The sequence below is a fragment of the Oncorhynchus gorbuscha genome, linkage group LG25 (assembly GCF_021184085.1).
Source record: "Oncorhynchus gorbuscha isolate QuinsamMale2020 ecotype Even-year linkage group LG25, OgorEven_v1.0, whole genome shotgun sequence".
NCBI classification, from domain to species: Eukaryota; Metazoa; Chordata; class Actinopteri; order Salmoniformes; family Salmonidae; genus Oncorhynchus; species Oncorhynchus gorbuscha.
Window position 1 is genome coordinate 46,308,309 of NC_060197.1, and position 20,721 is coordinate 46,329,029.

Here is a 20,721-nt window from a genome sequence, read left to right on the forward strand (position 1 = left end):
CATCCTCTCCCCCCTCCCCCTCCCCCTCCCTCTCTCTCTCCCCCCCTCCTCTCTCTCTCCCCCTCCCCCTTCTCTCACTCTCTCCCCCTTATCTCTCTCCCTCCCCCTCTCTCTCTCTCTCTCTCTCCCCCCTCCTCTCTCTCTCCCCCTCCTCTCTCTCTCCCCCTCCTCTCTCTCTCTCCCCCTCTCTCTCTCTCCCCCCCTCCTCTCTCTCTCCCCCTTCCTCTCTCTCCCTCCCCCTCCTCTCTCTCTCTCTCTCTCTCCCTCCCCCTCCTCCTCTCTCTCTCCCCCCTCCTCTCTCTCTCTCTCTCTCTCCTCCCCTCTCTCTCTCTCCCCCTCCTCCTCTCTCTCTCTCTCCCTCCCCCTCCTCCCTCTCTCCCTCCCCTCCTCTCTCTCTCCCCCCTCCTCTCTCTCTCTCTCTCTCTCTCTCTCTCTCTCTCTCTCTCTCTCTCTCTCTCTCTCTCTCTCTCTCTCTCTCTCTCTCTCTCTCTCTCTCTCTCTCTCTCTCTCTCTCTCTCCTCCTCTCCTCCTCTCTCTCCCTCTCCCCCTCCTCCTCCTCTCTCTCTCCCCTCCCCCTCCTCCTCTCTCTCCCTCCCCCTCCTCCTCTCTCCCCTCCCCCCTCTCCTCTCTCTCTCCCTCCCCTCCTCCTCTCTCTCCCTCCCCCTCCTCCTCTCTCTCCCTCCCCTCCTCCTCTCTCTCTCCCTCCCCCTCCTCTCTCTCTCCCTCCCCCTCCTCTCCCTCTCCCTCCCCCTCCCTTCTCTCTCTCCCTCACCCTCTTCTCTCTCTCTCCCCCTCCTCTCTCTCTCTCTCTCTCTCTCTCTCTCTCTCTCTCCCCCTCCTCTCTCTCTCCCCCTCCTCTCTCTCTCTCTCTCTCTCCCCCCTCCTCTCTCTCTCTCTCCCCCCCCTCTCTCTCTCTCCCTCCCCCTCCCCCTCTCTCTCTCTCTCTCTCTCTCCCCCTCCTCTCTCTCTCTCTCTCTCTCTCTCCCTCCCTCCTCCTCTCTCTCTCCCTCCCCCTCCTCTCTCTCTCCTCTCCCCCTCCTCTCCCTCTCCCTCCCCCTCCTCTCTCTCTCTCTCTCCCCTCCTCCTCTCTCTCTCTCTCCCCCCCTCCTCTCCATCCTCCTCTCTCTCTCCCTCCCCCCTCCTCTCTTCTCCCTCCTCTACAGCCCATGTTCCAGTGGTTATGTGTATATTCCTCTAGCCTTCCTAGCTATGCTGTATGTGGTGTATCTAGTGGAATGCTGGCACTGTTACTCCAAGACCGCCATTTTGGCTCACGCGGAGACGGCAGAGGTACGTGACTTTGACTTTCATTTTGGTTGAGACTGTCATTGTGTGTCTCTATCTGTTGTTATTTTGGGGAAATCTAATTGGCTTTGGTAAAGTGGGCAAGGGGTGTTTAGTAGAGTGAGTTGGGGAGACTGACTGTGTGTCCAGGTGAGTTGGGGAGACTGACTGTGTGTCCAGGTGAGTTGGGGAGACTGACTATGTGTCCAGGTGAGTTGGGGAGACTGACTGTGTGTCCAGGTGAGTTGGGGAGACTGACTGTGTGTCCAGGTGAGTTGGGGAGACTGACTGTGTGTCCAGGTGAGTTGGGGAGACTGACTGTGTGTCCAGGTGAGTTGGGGAGACGGACTGTGTGTCCAGGTGAGTTGGGGAGACTGACTGTGTGCCCAGGTGAGTTGGGGAGACGGACTGTGTGTCCAGGTGAGTTGGGGAGACTGACTGTGTGTGTGTCCCCAGGTGTATGAGCGTGTCACAAAACTCCAGCAGGCCACTCCCTGTATCTGGTGGAAGGCCATCAGTTACCACTACGTCAGACGGACCAGACAGGTGACCAGGTATCGCAACGGAGACGCTTATACCACCACACAGGTAAGGATATACACACAGGTAAGGGTATACACACAGGTAAGGGTATACACACAGGTAAGGATATACACAGAGGTAAGGATATACACACAGGTAAGGATATACACACAGGTTAGCAGGAAGGGGTGAAAACCCACACCTCCAGCTCTGAGTTCAATTACACTACAACATTACCCCTGTAACCTGTCTCTCTCTATCCCCCATACAACATTACCCCTCTAACCTGTCTCTCTCTACCCCCCATACAACATTACCCCTCTAACCTGTCCCTCTCTACCCCCCATACAACATTACCCCTGTAACCTGTCCCTCTCTACCCCCATACAACATTACCCTGTAACCTGTCCCTCTCTACCCCCCCATAAAACATTACCTCTGTAACCTGTCTCTCTCTATCCCCCATACAACATTACCCCTGGAACCTGTCTCTCTCTACCCCCATAAAACATTACCCCTCTAACCTGTCCCTCTCTACCCCCATACAACATTACCCCTCTAACCTGTCCCTCTCTACCCCCATACAACATTACCCCTGTAACCTGTCCCTCTCTACCCCCCATACAACATTACCCCTGTAACCTGTCCCTCTCTACCCCCATACAACATTACCCCTGTAACCTGTCCCTCTCTACCCCCCATACAACATTACCCCTGTAACCTGTCTCTCTCTACCCCCATAAAACATTACCCCTCTAACCTGTCCCTCTCTACCCCCTATACAACATTACCCCTCTAACCTGTCTCTCTCTACCCCCCATACAACATTACCCCTGTAACCTGTCCCCTCTCTACCCCCATACAACATTACCCCTCTAACCTGTCTCTCTCTACCCCCATACAACATTACCCCTGTAACCTGTCCCCTCTCTACCCCCCATACAACATTACCCCTGTAACCTGTCCCCTCTCTACCCCCATACAACATTACCTCTGTAACCTGTCTCTCTCTACCCCCATACAACATTACCTCTGTAACCTGTCCCTCTCTACCCCCATACAACATTACCCATGTAACCTGTCCCTCTCTACCCCCATACAACATTACCCATGTAACCTGTCCCTCTCCACCCCCCATACAACATTACCCCTCTAACCTGTCCCTCTCTACCCCCCATACAACATTACCCCTGTAACCTGTCCCTCTCTACCCCCATACAACATTACCCCTCTAACCTGTCCCTCTCTACCCCCATACAACATTACCCCTGTAACCTGTCCCTCTCTACCCCCATACAACATTACCCATGTAACCTGTCCCTCTCTACCCCCCATACAACATTACCCCTCTAACCTGTCCCTCTCTACCCCCATACAACATTACCCCTGTAACCTGTCCCTCTCTACCCCCCATACAACATTACCCCTCTAACCTGTCCCTCTCTACCCCCATACAACATTACCCCTCTAACCTGTCCCTCTCTACCCCCATACAACATTACCCCTGTAACCTGTCCCTCTCTACCCCCATACAACATTACCCCTCTAACCTGTCCCTCTCTACCCCCCATACAACATTACCCCTGTAACCTGTCCCTCTCTACCCCCCATACAACATTACCCATGTAACCTGTCCCTCTCTACCCCCATACAACATTACCCCTCTAACCTGTCCCTCTCTACCCCCATACAACATTACCTCTGTAACCTGTCCCTCTCTACCCCCATACAACATTACCCATGTAACCTGTCCCTCTCTACCCCCCATAAAACATTACCCATGTAACCTGTCCCTCTCTACCCCCATACAACATTACCCCTCTAACCTGTCCCTCTCTACCCCCCATACAACATTACCTCTGTAACCTGTCCCTCTCTACCCCCATACAACATTACCCATGTAACCTGTCCCTCTCTACCCCCCCATAAAACATTACCCATGTAACCTGTCCCTCTCTACCCCCCATACAACATTACCCCTGTAACCTGTCTCTCTCTACCCCCCCATAAAACATTACCCCTGTAATCTTGTCTCTCTGTAACCCCTCTATATTATAATTCTTTCCCACTTTTATTTAACCAGGTAGGCTAGTTGAGAACAACTGCGACCTGGCCAAGATAAAGCAAAGCAATGCGACACAAACAACAGCACAGAGTTACACATTGTATAAACAAACGTACAGTCAATAACACAATAGAAAAATAAGAAAGTCTATATACAGTGTGTGCAAATAGCATGAAGTAAGGCAATAAATAGGCCATAGTAGTGAAGTAATTACAATTTAGCAAATTAACACTGGAGTGATAGATGAGCAGATGATGATGTGCAAGTAGAAATACTGGTGTGCAAAAGAGCAGAAAAGTAAATAGAAACAATATGGGGATGAGGTAGGTAGATTGGATGGGCTATTTACAGATGGGCTATGTACAGCAGCAGCGATCGGTTAGCTGCTCAGATAGTTGATGTTTAAAGTTTGTGAGGGAAATATATTTCTCCAGCTTCAGCGATTTTTGCAATTAGTTCCAGTCATTGGCTGCAGAGAACTGGAAGGAAAGGCGGCCAAAGGAAGTGTTGGCTTTGGGGATGACCAGTGAGATATACCTGCTGGAGCGCGTGCTTCGGGTGGGTGTTGTTATCGTGACCAGTGAGCTGAGATAAGGCGGAGCTTTACCTAGCAAAGACTTATAGATGACCTGGAGCCAGTGGGTCTGGCAACGAATATGTAGCGAGGGCCAGCCGACGAGAGCATACAGGTGGTGGGTGGTGCAGTGGTGGGTAGTATATGGGGCTTTGGTGACAAATCGGATGGCACTGTGATAGACTGCATCCAGTTTGCTGAGTAGAGTATTGGAGGCTATTTTGTAAATGATATCGCCGAGGATTGTTGTGAAATTGGAAGCCGAAGGGCCAGATGTTTACAGAATGGTATCGTCTGCGTAGAGGTGGATCAGGGAATCGCCCGCAGCAAGAGCAACATTGTTGATATATACAGAGAAAAGAGTCAGCCCGAGAATTGAACCCAGTGGTACCCCCATAGAGACTGCCAGAGGTCCGGACAGTAGGCCCTCCGATTTGACACACTGAACTCTGTCTGAGAAGTAGTTGGTGAATAAGACGAGGCAGTCATTTGAGAAACCAAGGCTATTGAGTCTGCCGATAAGAATATGGTGATTGACAGATTCAAAAGCCTTGGCCAGGTCAATGAAGACGGCTGCACAGTACTGTCTTTTATCGACGGTAGTTATGATATCGTTTAGTACCTTGAGCGTGGCTGAGGTACACCCGTGACCAACTCGGAAACCGGAATGCACAGCGGAGAAGGTACGGTGGGATTCGAAATGGTCAGTGATCTGTTTATTAACTTGGTTTCGAAGACTTTAGAAAGGCATGGTAGGATAGATATAGGTCTGTAGCAGTTTGGGTCTAGAGTGTCACCCCCTTTGAACAGGGGCATGGCCGCAGCAGCTTTCCACTCTTTAGGGATCTCGGACAATACGAAAAAGAGGTTGAACAGATTGGTAATAGGGGTTGCAACAATGGAGGCAGATAATTGTAGAAAGTGAGGGTCCAGATTGTCTAGCCCAGCTGATTTGTATGGGTCCAGGTTTTGCAGCTCTTTCAGAACATCTGCTATCTGGATTTTGGTGAAGGAGATGCTGGGGAGGCTTGGGCACGTAGCTGCGGGGGTGCGGAGCTGTTGACCAGGGTTGGGGAAGCCAGGGGGAAAGCATGGCCAGCCATAGAGAAATGCTTATTGAAATTCTTGATTATTGTGAATTTATCGGTGGTGACAGTGTTACCTAGCCTCAGTGCAGTGGGCAGCTGGGAGGAGGTGCTCTTATTCTCCATGGAATTTACAGTGTCCCAGAACTTTTTGGAGTTAGAGCTACAGGATGCACATTTCTGATTGAAAAAGCTAGCCTTCGCTTTCCTGACTGACAGCGTGTATTGGTTCCTGACTTCCCTGTAAAGTTATATATCGCGGGGACTATTCGATGCAAGTGCAGGATGTTTTTGTGCTGGTCAGTCAGGTCTGGAGTGAACCAAGGGCTATATCTGCTCTTAGTTCTACATTTTTTTAAAGGGGCATGCTTATTTAAGATGGCAAGGAAATTACTTTTAAAGAATGACCAGGCATCCTCGACTGACGGGATGAGGTCAATATCCTTCCAGGGTACCCGGGCCAGGTCGATTAGAAAGGCCTGCTTGCAGAAGTGTTTTAGGGAGCGTTTGACAGTGATGAGGGGTGGTCGTTTGACCGCAGACCCATAGCGGATGCAGGCAATGGGGCGGCAGGGTAGCCTAGTGGTTAGAGCGTTGGACTAGTAACCGAAAGGTTGCAAGTTCGAATCCCCGAGCTGACAAGTTACAAATCTGTCGTTCTGCCCCTGAACAGGCAGTTAACCCACTGTTCCTAGGCTGTCATTGAAAAAAAGAATTTGTTCTTAACTGACTTTCCTCATAAAAAAAATGAGGCAGTGATCGCTGAGATCCTGATTGAAAACAGCAGAGGTATATTTGGAGGGCAAGTTGGTCAGGATAGTATCTGTGAGGGTACCCATGTTTACGGATTTAGGGTTGTTCATTGGTAATTTGTGTGAGATTGAGGGTATCTATTTTAGATTGTAGGACTGCCGGGGTGTTAAGCATATCCCAGTTTAGGTCACCGAACAGAACAAACTCTGAAGCTAGATGGGGGGTGATCAATTCACAAATGGTGTCCAGGGCACAGCTGGGAGGTGAGGGGGGTCGGTAGCAGGCGGCAACAGTGAGAGACTTATTTCTGGAGAGAGTAATTTTCAAAATTAGTAGCTCAAACTTTTTGGGCATAGACCTGGAAAGTATGACAGAACTTTGCAGGCTATCTCTGCAGTAGATTGCAACTCCTCTCCCTTTGGCAGTTCTATCTTGATGGAAAATGTTGTAGTTGGCGATGGAAATCTCATAATTGTTGGTTGCCTTCTCAAGCCGGGAATCAGGGAGTGTGCTAAAGCAGTGAGTAAAACAAACTTACAGCAGGCTTCTGATGTTGACATGCATGAAACCTTTTTCGGTTACAGAAGTCAACAAATGAGAGCAGCTGGGGACACGCAGGGTCTGGGTTAACCTCTACATCACCAGAGGAACAGAGGAGGAGTATGATGAGGGTACGGCTAAAGGCTATAAGAACTGGTCGTCTAGTGCGTTGGGGACAGAGAATAAAAGGAGCAGATTTCTGATCGTGGTGGGATAGGTTCAGGGCATAATGTACAGACAGGGGTATGGTAGGGTGTGGGTACGTACAGTGGAGGTAAACCCAGGCAATGAGTGACGATAAGAGAGGTTGCATCTCTGGACGTAGTTATGATGGGTGAGTTTACTGCGGAGCCCCTAGTCCCACTCTAAATGCCTCCTCCCACACATGCTGTGATATTAGATCACAGCATGTGTGGGAGGAGGCATTTAGAGTGGGACTAGGGGCTCCGCAGTAAACTAAAATAATGATAACTATCCTAAACAACAGTATACAAGGCATATTGACATTTGAGAGAGACATAAAGCGAGGCATAAAGCAATCACAGGTGTTGATTGGGAGAGATAGCTAAGACAACAACGGGTGTCCTGTAATCTGTCTCTCTGTAACCCCTCTACATTACCCCTGTAACCTGTCTCTCTGTAACCCTCTATATTACCCCTCTACATTACCTCTGTAACCCCCTACATTACCTCCTCTAACCCCTCTACATTACCCCTCTAACCCCTCTACATTACCCCTGTAACCTGTCTCTCTGTAACCCTCTACATTACCCCTCTACATTACCTCTGTAACCCTCTACATTACCCCTCTAACCCCTCTACATTACCCCTGTAACCCATCTACATTACCCCTCTAACCCCTCTACATTACCCCTGTAACCTGTCTCTCTGTAACCCTCTACATTACCCCTCTAACCCCTCTACATTACCCCTCTAACCCCTCTACATTACCCCTGTAACCTGTCTCTCTGTAACCCCTCTACATTACCCCTGTAACCTGTCTCTCTGTAATCCCTCTACATTACCCCTCTACATTACCTCTGTAACCCCTCTACATTACCCCTGTAACCTGTCTCTCTGTAATCCCTCTACATTACCCCTCTAACCCCTCTACATTACCCCTCTACATTACCCCTGTAACCTGTCTCTCTGTAACCCCTCTACATTACCCCTGTAACCTGTCTCTCTCTAACCCCTCTACATTACCCCTGTAACCTGTCTCTCTGTAACCCCTCTACATTACCCCTGTAACCTGTCTCTCTGTAACCCCTCTACATTACCCCTGTAACCCCTCTACATTACCCCTGTAACATGTCTCTCTGTAACCCCTCTACATTACCTCTGTAACCCCTCTACATTACCCCTGTAACCCCTCTACATTACCCCTGTAACCCCTCTACATTACCCCTCTACATTACCCCTGTAACCTGTCTCTCTGTAACCCCTCTACATTTCCCCTGTAACCTGTCTCTCTGTAACCCCGCTACATTACCCCTGTAACCTGTCTCTCTGTAACCCCGCTACATTACCCCTGTAACCTGTCTCTCTGTAACCCCTCTACATTACCCCTGTAACCTGTCTCTCTGTAACCCCTCTACATTACCCCTGTAACCTGTCTCTCTGTAATCCCTCTACATTACCTCTCTACATTACCCCTCTACATTACCCCTCTACATTACCCCTGTAACCTGTCTCTCTGTACCAGGTGTACCATGAGAGGGTTAACACCCACGCCTCCAGCTCTGAGTTTGACTACGGTCGCCACCAGGTTAAAGATGTCTCCAAAGAGCTCCAGGGCCTTCAGGAGCATCCGGCTGTCAGGCTCCGCTTCACCAAGTGTTTCAGGTGAACACACACACATTTGGAATTCTAGATATTCTTTTACAAAGAATTGTTGAAAATTCAGAAAAATATACTTTTCTTGTGAGTTGAGTTTCCCACCTTTTAGACTGGTTTGTGCTACTGGAAAAGCGCTATGAAATCCAATCTGTCAATGAATCAATTGTTCCTCCGTTTCAGTTTCGCCAGCGCCCGTGCGGAGGCTGCATACCTCACCCAGCGAGCACACTTCTTCGGAGACAACGAGGGTCTGGATGATTACATGGAAGCGCGAGAGGGGATGCATCTAAAGAACGTTGATTTCCGGGAGCATATCCTGGCGTTCCCGGACCCAACCCGGCAACCGTGGTATTCCCGACCCCGTGTCTTCTGGCTAGCTTCAGTGTTCCTCTTCTCCTGGCCGCTCCGGGTCGTGTCGGAGTACCGCACGGCGTACGTACACTACCACGTGGAGAAACTGTTCGGAGAGGAGACGATCCGTGAGGACGGAGGAGGCGACGGAGTGACGGAGAACGGAGGAACGACGGGAGGAGAGAGGAGTGCCAACGGCGGGTCGAGCTACAGAGCGATATCGCGGGTGAACACGGTGGACATGACGGAGCTGGAGTGGCATATTCGCTGTAATCAACAAATGGTTCCTTCGTATTCCGAAGCTCTTCTCATGGACTTGGAGAGAGAGAGTAATGGAGGAGTCGGTGGAACAGGAGAAACTAACACCACCACCTCCACACCTGGAGCTCCAGGCTCAGACCCCATCCAGGGGGGCATCCCAGCTGGTATGGCCCACCCAGTGGCCTTCTCTTCGGCTTACCTCCTCCAGAGCTGCCCCCGGTGCCGGAGAACCACGTCCAGCTCCAGCCTACCGTCCAGGCTAAGGGCACCGACAGGGAATCAAGCTCTGCTGAACGGCACCGTGGCTGAGATGAGGGTGAACGGCGTAGGGGGTGGCGGGGGAGGGCAGGGAGGAGGAGGAGGAGGAGGAGGAGGAGGAGGAGGAGGAGGAGGAGGAGGAGGAGGAGGAGGAGGAGGAGGAGGAGGAGGAGGGAGGTTAGTGTTGAGTCGTAGTGGGTTCTCTCTAGGGAGACTAGGGGGAACACGGCCGAGACCGGCGAGTCTGCTTCACTCTCGTAGTATGGGGGGAGGACTGGGAGGAGGACGTGGGGAGGACGGAGGAGGAGGAGTGTTACTGGGGTTAGGGTCCCGGCAGGGTCAGGATGACGAGGAGGAGAGTCGAGGAGTTCTGGAAGGAGAGAGGGATGAAGAGCAGGTGGAGGAGAGAGATGAAGAAGCAGCGCATGAGGGAGGGGGAGGAGGAGGAGAGGTAGATGAGGGGGTGAGGGAGGGAGAGAGAGATAGACCTCCGTCTTATCACGATGCGTTTTTCTTCCCAGTGTTGATCGTACACGGAGAGGAGAGCTGCCATGGTGGAGATGATGTGATGGACATAATAGTAAACTAACAGAAACAAAAGGCATTAAATAACAGATCAAATTTAAATAGATTGATTGTCATAGTCTGACAGTGGAAAGAAGGGATATTGTAGTACAGGACAAGAAAGAGGGGGATGTTGGAGAGAGAGAGGTCTGATAATATGACAGAGAGAGAGGTCTGATAATATGACAGAGAGAGAGAGTCTGATAATATGACAGAGATAGAGAGAGGTCTGATAATATGACAGAGAGAGAGAGGTCTGATAATATGACAGAGAGAGAGAGGTCTGATAATATGACAGAGAGAGAGAGAGGTCTGATAATATGACAGAGAGAGAGAGGTCTGATAATATGACAGAGAGAGAGAGGTCTGATAATATGACAGAGAGAGAGAGAGAGAGGTCTGATAATATGACAGAGAGAGAGAGGTCTGATAATATGACAGAGAGAGAGAGAGAGGTCTGATAATATGACAGAGATAGAGAGAGGTCTGATAATATGACAGAGAGAGAGAGAGAGGTCTGATAATATGACAGAGAGAGAGAGAGGTCTGATAATATGACAGAGAGAGAGAGAGGTCTGATAATATGACAGAGAGAGGTCTGATAATATGACAGAGAGAGAGAGAGGTCTGATAATATGACAGAGAGAGAGAGAGAGGTCTGATAATATGACAGAGAGAGGTCTGATAATATGACAGAGAGAGAGAGAGGTCTGATAATATGACAGAGAGAGAGAGGTCTGATAATATGACAGATAGAGAGAGGTCTGATAATATGACAGATAGAGAGAGAGGTCTGATAATATGACAGAGAGAGAGAGAGGTCTGATAATATGACAGAGAGAGGTCTGATAATATGACAGAGAGAGAGAGGTCTGATAATATGACAGAGAGAGAGAGGTCTGATAATATGACAGATAGAGAGAGAGGTCTGATAATATGACAGAGAGAGGTCTGATAATATGACAGAGAGAGAGAGAGGTCTGATAATATGACAGAGAGAGAGAGAGGTCTGATAATATGACAGAGAGAGAGAGGTCTGATAATATGACAGAGAGAGAGAGAGAGGTCTGATAATATGACAGAGAGAGAGAGAGGTCTGATAATATGACAGATAGAGAGAGAGAGGTCTGATAATATGACAGATAGAGAGAGAGAGAGAGGTCTGATAATATGACAGAGAGAGAGAGGTCTGATAATATGACAGAGAGAGAGAGGTCTGATAATATGACAGAGAGAGAGAGGTCTGATAATATGACAGAGAGAGAGAGAGAGGTCTGATAATATGACAGAGAGAGAGAGAGAGGTCTGATAATATGACAGAGAGAGAGAGAGAGAGAGAGAGAGAGAGGTCTGATAATATGACAGAGAGAGAGAGAGAGGTCTGATAATATGACAGAGAGAGAGAGAGAGGTCTGATAATATGACAGAGAGAGAGAGAGGTCTGATAATATGACAGAGAGAGAGAGAGAGGTCTGATAATATGACAGAGAGAGAGAGGTCTGATAATATGACAGAGAGAGAGAGGTCTGATAATATGACAGAGAGAGAGAGGTCTGATAATATGACAGAGAGAGAGAGAGAGGTCTGATAATATGACAGAGAGAGTCTGATAATATGACAGAGAGAGAGAGAGGTCTGATAATATGACAGAGAGATAATATGACAGAGAGAGAGAGAGGTCTGATAATATGACAGAGAGAGGTCTGATAATATGACAGAGAGAGAGAGAGGTCTGATAATATGACAGAGAGAGGTCTGATAATATGACAGAGAGAGAGAGAGGTCTGATAATATGACAGAGAGAGGTCTGATAATATGACAGAGAGAGGTCTGATAATATGACAGAGAGAGAGAGAGAGGTCTGATAATATGACAGAGAGAGAGAGAGAGGTCTGATAATATGACAGAGAGAGAGAGAGGTCTGATAATATGACAGAGAGAGGTCTGATAATATGACAGAGAGAGAGAGAGAGGTCTGATAATATGACAGAGAGAGAGAGGTCTGATAATATGACAGAGAGAGAGAGAGAGGTCTGATAATATGACAGAGAGAGAGAGAGAGGTCTGATAATATGACAGAGAGAGAGAGGTCTGATAATATGACAGAGAGAGAGGTCTGATAATATGACAGATAGAGAGAGAGAGGTCTGATAATATGACAGATAGAGAGAGAGAGGTCTGGTAATATGACAGAGAGAGAGAGAGGTCTGATAATATGACAGAGAGAGAGAGAGGTCTGATAATATGACAGAGAGAGAGGTCTGATAATATGACAGAGAGAGAGAGAGGTCTGATAATATGACAGAGAGAGAGAGAGAGGTCTGATAATATGACAGAGAGAGAGAGAGGTCTGATAATATGACAGAGAGAGAGAGAGAGGTCTGAGACAGAGAGAGAGTCTGATAATATGACAGAGAGAGAGAGAGAGTCTGATAATATGACAGAGAGAGAGAGAGGTCTGATAATATGACAGAGAGAGAGAGAGATAATATGACAGATAATATGACAGAGAGAGAGAGAGTCTGATAATATGACAGAGAGAGAGAGAGAGTCTGATAATATGACAGAGAGAGAGAGATAATATGACAGAGAGAGAGAGGTCTGATAATATGACAGAGAGAGAGAGAGAGGTCTGATAATATGACAGAGAGAGAGAGGTCTGATAATATGACAGAGAGAGAGAGAGAGGTCTGATAATATGACAGAGAGAGAGAGAGGTCTGATAATATGACAGATAGAGAGAGAGAGAGGTCTGATAATATGACAGAGAGAGAGAGGTCTGAAAATATGACAGAGAGAGGTCTGATAATATGACAGAGAGAGAGAGGTCTGAAAATATGACAGAGAGAGGTCTGATAATATGACAGAGAGAGAGAGAGAGGTCTGATAATATGACAGAGAGAGAGAGAGGTCTGATAATATGACAGAGAGAGAGTCTGATAATATGACAGAGAGAGATAATATGACAGAGAGAGAGAGAGAGGTCTGATAATATGACAGAGAGAGAGATAATATGACAGAGAGAGAGAGAGGTCTGATAATATGACAGAGAGAGAGAGAGGTCTGATAATATGACAGAGAGAGAGAGAGAGGTCTGATAATATGACAGAGAGATAATATGACAGAGAGAGAGAGATAATATGACAGAGAGAGAGAGAGGTCTGATAATATGACAGAGAGAGGTCTGATAATATGACAGAGAGAGAGAGAGAGAGAGAGAGAGAGGTCTGATAATATGACAGAGAGAGAGAGAGAGAGAGAGGTCTGATAATATGACAGAGAGAGAGAGAGGTCTGATAATATGACAGAGAGAGATAATATGACAGAGAGAGTCTGATAATATGACAGAGAGAGAGATAATATGACAGAGAGAGAGAGTCTGATAATATGACAGAGAGAGAGAGAGAGAATATGACAGAGAGAGAGTCTGATAATATGACAGAGAGAGAGAGAGAGAGAGAGGTCTGATAATATGACAGAGAGAGAGAGAGTCTGATAATATGACAGAGAGAGAGAGAGATAATATGACAGAGAGAGAGAGAGGTCTGATAATATGACAGAGAGAGAGAGAGAGGTCTGATAATATGACAGAGAGAGAGAGAGAGACTGATAATATGACAGAGAGAGAGATAATATGACAGAGAGAGAGAGAGGTCTGATAATATGACAGAGAGAGAGAGGTCTGATAATATGACAGAGAGAGATAATATGACAGAGAGAGAGGTCTGATAATATGACAGAGAGAGAGAGAGGTCTGATAATATGACAGAGAGAGAGAGAGAGAGTCTGATAATATGACAGAGAGAGAGAGAGAGGTCTGATAATATGACAGAGAGAGAGAGAGGTCTGATAATATGACAGAGAGAGAGAGAGAGTCTGATAACAGAGAGAGAGAGAGAGAGGTCTGATAATATGACAGAGAGAGAGAGAGAGTCTGATAATATGACAGAGAGAGAGAGAGATAATATGACAGAGAGAGAGAGGTCTGATAATATGACAGAGAGAGAGAGAGAGTCTGATAATATGACAGAGAGAGAGAGAGGTCTGATAATATGACAGAGAGAGAGAGAGAGAGAGAGAGATAATATGACAGAGAGAGAGAGAGGTCTGATAATATGACAGAGAGAGAGAGAGAGAGAGGTCTGATAATATGACAGAGAGAGAGAGAGATAATATGACAGAGAGAGAGAGAGAGGTCTGATAATATGACAGAGAGAGAGAGAGAGAGGTCTGATAATATGACAGAGAGAGAGAGAGAGGTCTGATAATATGACAGAGAGAGAGAGAGTCTGATAATATGACAGAGAGAGAGAGAGGTCTGATAATATGAGAGAGAGAGAGAGAGAGAGATAATATGACAGAGAGAGAGAGAGGTCTGATAATATGACAGAGAGATAATATGACAGAGAGAGAGAGGTCTGATAATATGACAGAGAGAGAGAGAGTCTGATAATATGACAGAGAGAGATAATATGACAGAGAGAGAGAGGTCTGATAATATGACAGAGAGAGAGAGGTCTGATAATATGACAGAGAGAGAGTCTGATAATATGACAGAGAGAGAGAGAGGTCTGATAATATGACAGAGAGAGAGAGAGGTCTGATAATATGACAGAGAGAGAGAGAGTCTGATAATATGACAGAGAGAGAGAGAGGTCTGATAATATGACAGAGAGAGAGAGAGTCTGATAATATGACAGAGAGAGAGAGAGACAGAGAGATAATATGACAGAGAGAGAGAGAGAGTCTGATAATATGACAGAGAGAGAGAGAGGTCTGATAATATGACAGAGAGAGAGAGAGGTCTGATAATATGACAGAGAGATAGAGGTCTGATAATATGACAGAGAGATAGAGGTCTGATAATATGACAGAGAGAGAGAGGTCTGATAATATGACAGAGAGAGAGAGAGGTCTGATAATATGACAGAGAGAGAGAGAGATAATATGACAGAGAGAGAGTCTGATAATATGACAGAGAGAGAGAGAGACAGTCTGATAATATGACAGAGAGAGAGAGAGGTCTGATAATATGACAGAGAGAGAGAGAGAGGTCTGATAATATGACAGAGAGAGAGAGACAGAGGTCTGATAATATGACAGAGAGAGAGAGAGAGAGAGATAATATGACAGAGAGAGAGAGAGAGAGTCTGATAATATGACAGAGAGAGAGAGAGTCTGATAATATGACAGAGAGAGAGAGAGAGAGTCTGATAATATGACAGAGAGAGAGAGTCTGATAATATGACAGAGAGAGAGAGAGGTCTGATAATATGACAGAGAGAGAGAGGTCTGATAATATGACAGAGAGAGAGAGAGAGGTCTGATAATATGACAGAGAGAGAGAGAGAGAGAGTCTGATAATATGACAGATAGAGAGAGAGAGAGAGAGGAGAGAGAGATAATATGACAGAGAGAGAGAGAGAGGTCTGATAATATGACAGAGAGAGAGAGAGAGAGTCTGATAATATGACAGAGAGAGAGAGAGAGAGGTCTGATAATATGACAGATAGAGAGAGAGAGAGAGAGGTCTGATAATATGACAGAGAGAGAGAGAGAGGTCTGATAATATGACAGAGAGAGAGAGAGAGAGGTCTGATAATATGACAGAGAGAGAGAGAGAGAGGTCTGATAATATGACAGAGAGAGAGAGAGATAATATGACAGAGAGAGAGAGGTCTGATAATATGACAGAGAGAGAGAGAGATAATATGACAGATGAGAGAGAGAGAGGTCTGATAATATGACAGAGAGAGAGAGAGAGAGTCTGATAATATGACAGAGAGAGAGAGAGAGAGGTCTGATAATATGACAGAGAGAGAGAGTCTGATAATATGACAGAGAGAGAGAGAGGTCTGATAATAGACAGAGAGAGAGAGAGAGAGAGAGTCTGATAATATGACAGAGAGAGAGAGAGAGAGGTCTGATAATATGACAGAGAGAGAGAGAGAGAGAGTCTGATAATATGACAGAGAGAGAGAGACAGAGAGAGATAATATGACAGAGAGAGAGAGAGAGGTCTGATAATATGACAGAGAGAGAGAGAGAGGTCTGATAATATGACAGAGAGAGAGAGAGAGGTCTGATAATATGACAGAGAGAGAGAGAGAGAGGTCTGATAATATGACAGAGAGAGAGAGGTCTGATAATATGACAGAGAGAGAGAGAGAGAGTCTGATAATATGACAGAGAGAGAGAGGTCTGATAATATGACAGAGAGAGAGAGAGGTCTGATAATATGACAGAGAGAGAGAGAGAGAGGTCTGATAATATGACAGAGAGAGAGAGAGAGGTCTGATAATATGACAGAGAGAGAGAGAGAGGTCTGATAATATGACAGAGAGAGATAGAGGTCTGATAATATGACAGAGAGAGAGGTCTGATAATATGACAGAGAGAGAGAGAGAGGTCTGATAATATGACAGAGAGAGAGAGGTCTGATAATATGACAGAGAGAGAGAGAGGTCTGATAATATGACAGAGAGAGAGAGAGGTCTGATAATATGACAGAGAGAGAGAGGTCTGATAATATGACAGAGAGAGAGAGAGAGTCTGATAATATGACAGAGAGAGAGAGGTCTGATAATATGACAGAGAGAGAGAGGTCTGATAATATGACAGAGAGAGAGAGAGAGGTCTGATAATATGACAGAGAGAGATAGAGGTCTGATAATATGACAGAGAGAGAGGTCTGATAATATGACAGAGAGAGAGAGAGAGAGGTCTGATAATATGACAGAGAGAGAGAGAGAGGTCTGATAATATGACAGAGAGAGAGAGAGAGAGGTCTGATAATATGACAGAGAGAGATAGAGGTCTGATAATATGACAGAGAGAGAGAGAGAGGTCTGATAATATGACAGAGAGAGAGAGAGAGAGGTCTGATAATATGACAGAGAGAGATAGAGGTCTGATAATATGACAGAGAGAGAGGTCTGATAATATGACAGAGAGAGAGGTCTGATAATATGACAGAGAGAGATAGAGGTCTGATAATATGACAGAGAGAGAGGTCTGATAATATGACAGAGAGAGAGAGAGGTCTGATAATATGACAGAGAGAGATAGAGGTCTGATAATATGACAGAGAGAGAGGTCTGATAATATGACAGAGAGAGAGAGAGAGAGGTCTGATAATATGACAGAGAGAGAGAGAGAGTCTGATAATATGACAGAGAGAGAGAGAGAGAGGTCTGATAATATGACAGAGAGAGAGAGAGAGGTCTGATAATATGACAGAGAGAGAGAGAGGTCTGATAATATGACAGAGAGAGAGAGGTCTGATAATATGACAGAGAGAGAGAGAGAGGTCTGATAATATGACAGAGAGAGAGGTCTGATAATATGACAGAGAGAGAGAGAGAGAGGTCTGATAATATGACAGAGAGAGAGAGAGGTCTGATAATATGATGAAATGCAGACCGAAAGAATATGTGGGAGAGAAATAGAGAGGGAGAGGGAGAGGGAGAGGGAGAGGGAGAGGGAGAGGGAGAGGGAGAGAGAGAGAGTAGTTTTAAATGGAGGGTAGTAGACTGAACATTGGAATGTTTTCCAGATACAATATCTATGCAAGGATATTATCTGAGTATGTTGTTTTATAGATTTCAAGGACACTGTAGGAGACAGATACTGTAGGAGACAGATACTGTAGGAGACAGATACTGTAGGAGACAGATACTGTAGGAGGCAGATACTGTAGGAGACAGATACTGTAGGAGACAGATACTGTAGGAGACAGATACTGTAGGAGGCAGATACTGTAGGAGGCAGATACTGTAGGAGACAGATACTGTAGGAGACAGATACTGTAGGAGGCAGACACTGTAGGAGGCAGACACTGTAGGAGGCAGACACTGTAGGAGGCAGACACTGTAGGAGGCAGACACTGTAGGAGGCAGACACTGTAGGAGGCAGACACTGTAGGAATAGGTGATTGTATAAAAAGATGGCTGTTTCCCAAATGGGACCCTGTTCCATATTTTAGTGACCGGAAAAGTTTCTCTGAAATAGGTAAACAAGAGGGCTGTTAAATATGTTTGCGGAGGTACGGGATGTCGCCTTCAGCGACGGGACATTGGACGCCACCATTTAGGATCTGCTCTTTTGAGACAGAGGAGAAGAGGAGGGCAAAGAAAAGACAGGATGCTGGAGATGAAAGACAAAAACAGAGCATGTGTATTCCTCTTTTTAATCTCGTCTTCCATGGAACGGACGGAGAACGAGAGTTCCGTTCTCCACCAACTGAAGGAGAGGAGTTAGATGGAACATTCTGGAAACAGCTCAACATGCTATGGAAAGACATGGACACTGAGCATCCAATCATCTGAGAGTGCCATCATGAACCAGTTCTTCTATAAACTGTGTGTGTGTGTGTGTGTGTGTGTGTGTGTGTGTGTGTGTGTGTGTGTGTGTGTGTGTGTGTGTGTGTGTGTGTGTGTGTGTGTGTGTGTGTGTGTGTGTGTGTGTGTGTGTGTGTGTGTGTGTGTGTGTGTGTGTGTGTGTGTGTTCACAGTCACCTCTACAGATAGGAGGCTATCTATTTTCCATCACACTGGACCCTTTCTTCTACAGCCAACAACCCAGCGCAGCGAAACAAAATGGAGGATATCTGATCCTTCCTCTCTGACCTCCTATAGCCTTGTTATCACTGTCTGCCTGCTTGGCGTCTCACATTACACCCTATTTCCTGAGTAGTGCACTACTTTTGACCAGAGGCTTTATGGGACAGCCCTATGTGTATGCATACTGCCCTTTATATGGTATGTGGCCCTGGTCAAAAGTAGGGCACTACATTGGGAATAGGGCACCATCACCCACTCCGCTGTCTGTATCTACCCAGAGTTTGAGGTGAGGAACTGGGCTTGAGTTACAAGCAGCTCCCTCTCTCTCTCTCTCTCTCTCTCTCTCTCTCTCTCTCCCTCTCTCTCTCTCCAACCTCCCCGTGGCAGTAATCAACGGTATCTATGGTTGGATTACTGGATCCTTGTGGTTTCTATGACGATCTGAGGTGGTCCTGGTGCACGGGCTGTGATCCTAGCCCCACCAATGTTTAGCCAACGAGGGAGAGAGAATTACATTCTACTAAATGACAAACTTGACCACAAACAGAGGATGACCTGGTTGTTTTCAGCGGTGTAGTCCTTGCTCACACACACTGAGCCTTTGCTTTGGTGTCGTCTCTGTCTTTTTCTGAGAACGGTGGCAAGATAAATCACACACACGTATACGTGCATTCCCATGAGATCCCCACTTGCCCACGCACACTGGTCGCCACGCACACTGGTCGCCACGCACACTGGTCGCCACGCACACTGGTCGCCACGCACACTGGTCGCCACGCACACTGGTCGCCACGCACACTGGTCGCCACGCACACTGGTCGCCACGTACGTGTGCAGGCAACATTGGTTCCATTTTGTCGCTGTGATGTCATCGCTACGCTGTCGGAATGTCTTTGTGTTGCAGTACGAATGTTGACAGGTTGACAATTATATTATTACTATGATGGAAGACGATCTTCGAATCACACCCTGTTCCCTAGACAAACAGGGCACTACTTTCTGGCCAGGGTGGCACCCTGTTCCCTAGACAAACAGGGCACTACTTTCTGGCCAGGGTGGCACCCTATTCCCTAGACAAACAGGGCACTACTTTCTGGCCAGGGTGGCACCCTGTTCCCTAGACAAACAGGGCACTACTTTCTGGCCAGGGTGGCACCCTATTCCCTAGACAAACAGGGCACTACTTTCTGGCCAGGGTGGCACCCTGTTCCATAGACAAACAGGGCACTACTTTCTGGCCAGGGTGGCACCTTATTCCCTAGACAAACAGGGCACTACTTTCTGGCCAGGGTGGCACCCTATTCCCTAGACAAACAGGGCACTACTTTCTGGCCAGGGTGGCACCCTGTTCCCTAGACAAACAGGGCACTACTTTCTGGCCAGGGTGGCACCCTGTTCCCTAGACAAACAGGGCACTACTTTCTGGCCAGGGTGGCACCCTGTTCCCTAGACAAACAGGGCACTACTTTCTGGCCAGGGTGGCACCCTGTTCCCTAGACAAACAGGGCACTACTTTCTGGCCAGGGTGGCACCCTGTTCCCTAGACAAACAGGGCACTACTTTCTGGCCAGGGTGGCACCCTATTCCCTAGACAAACAGGGCACTACTTTCTGGCCAGGGTGGCACCCTGTTCCCTAGACAAACAGGGCACTACTTTCTGGCCAGGGTGGCACCCTGTTCCCTAGACAAACAGGGTACTACTTTCTGGCCAGGGTGGCACCCTGTTCCCTAGACAAACAGGGCACTACTTTCTGGCCAGGGTGGCACCCTGTTCCCTAGACAAACAGGGCACTACTTTCTGGCCAGGGTGGCACCCTGTTCCCTAGACAAACAGGGCACTACTTTCTGGCCAGGGTGGCACCCTGTTCCCAAGGTTTCTGAACTTTCTAATTTACACTTTTACATTTAAGTCTTGACTTTTCCCTTACGAAAATGTTTTATCAACCCTTTTAAAAAATGTCCATTAATTATCGTCCACAAGGTTTATTTTCCTGTTGTAGCAAACTGGCTCAAATTATTATTATAATATTCAAGTAATATCCAGGATGGTAATGACCAGTACTG

At 47.0% G+C, this 20,721-nt stretch overlaps 1 protein-coding gene across 1 annotated transcript in view; it reads left to right on the forward strand.

Moving 5' to 3' along the window:
• The window catches only part of LOC124013874 (transmembrane protein 151B-like), a 49,805-nt gene extending 30,232 nt beyond the window's left edge, over nucleotides 1-19,573 (forward strand). Inside the window, exons 3-7 of the mRNA XM_046328426.1 lie at nucleotides 1,164-1,290; nucleotides 1,741-1,872; nucleotides 8,529-8,668; nucleotides 8,843-9,590; nucleotides 19,562-19,573. Coding sequence (XP_046184382.1) covers nucleotides 1,164-1,290; nucleotides 1,741-1,872; nucleotides 8,529-8,668; nucleotides 8,843-9,590; nucleotides 19,562-19,573 — 1,159 coding nt within the window. The remainder of the gene's footprint in view (nucleotides 1-1,163; nucleotides 1,291-1,740; nucleotides 1,873-8,528; nucleotides 8,669-8,842; nucleotides 9,591-19,561) is intronic.
• The last annotated feature ends 1,148 nt before the right edge of the window (nucleotides 19,574-20,721 follow it).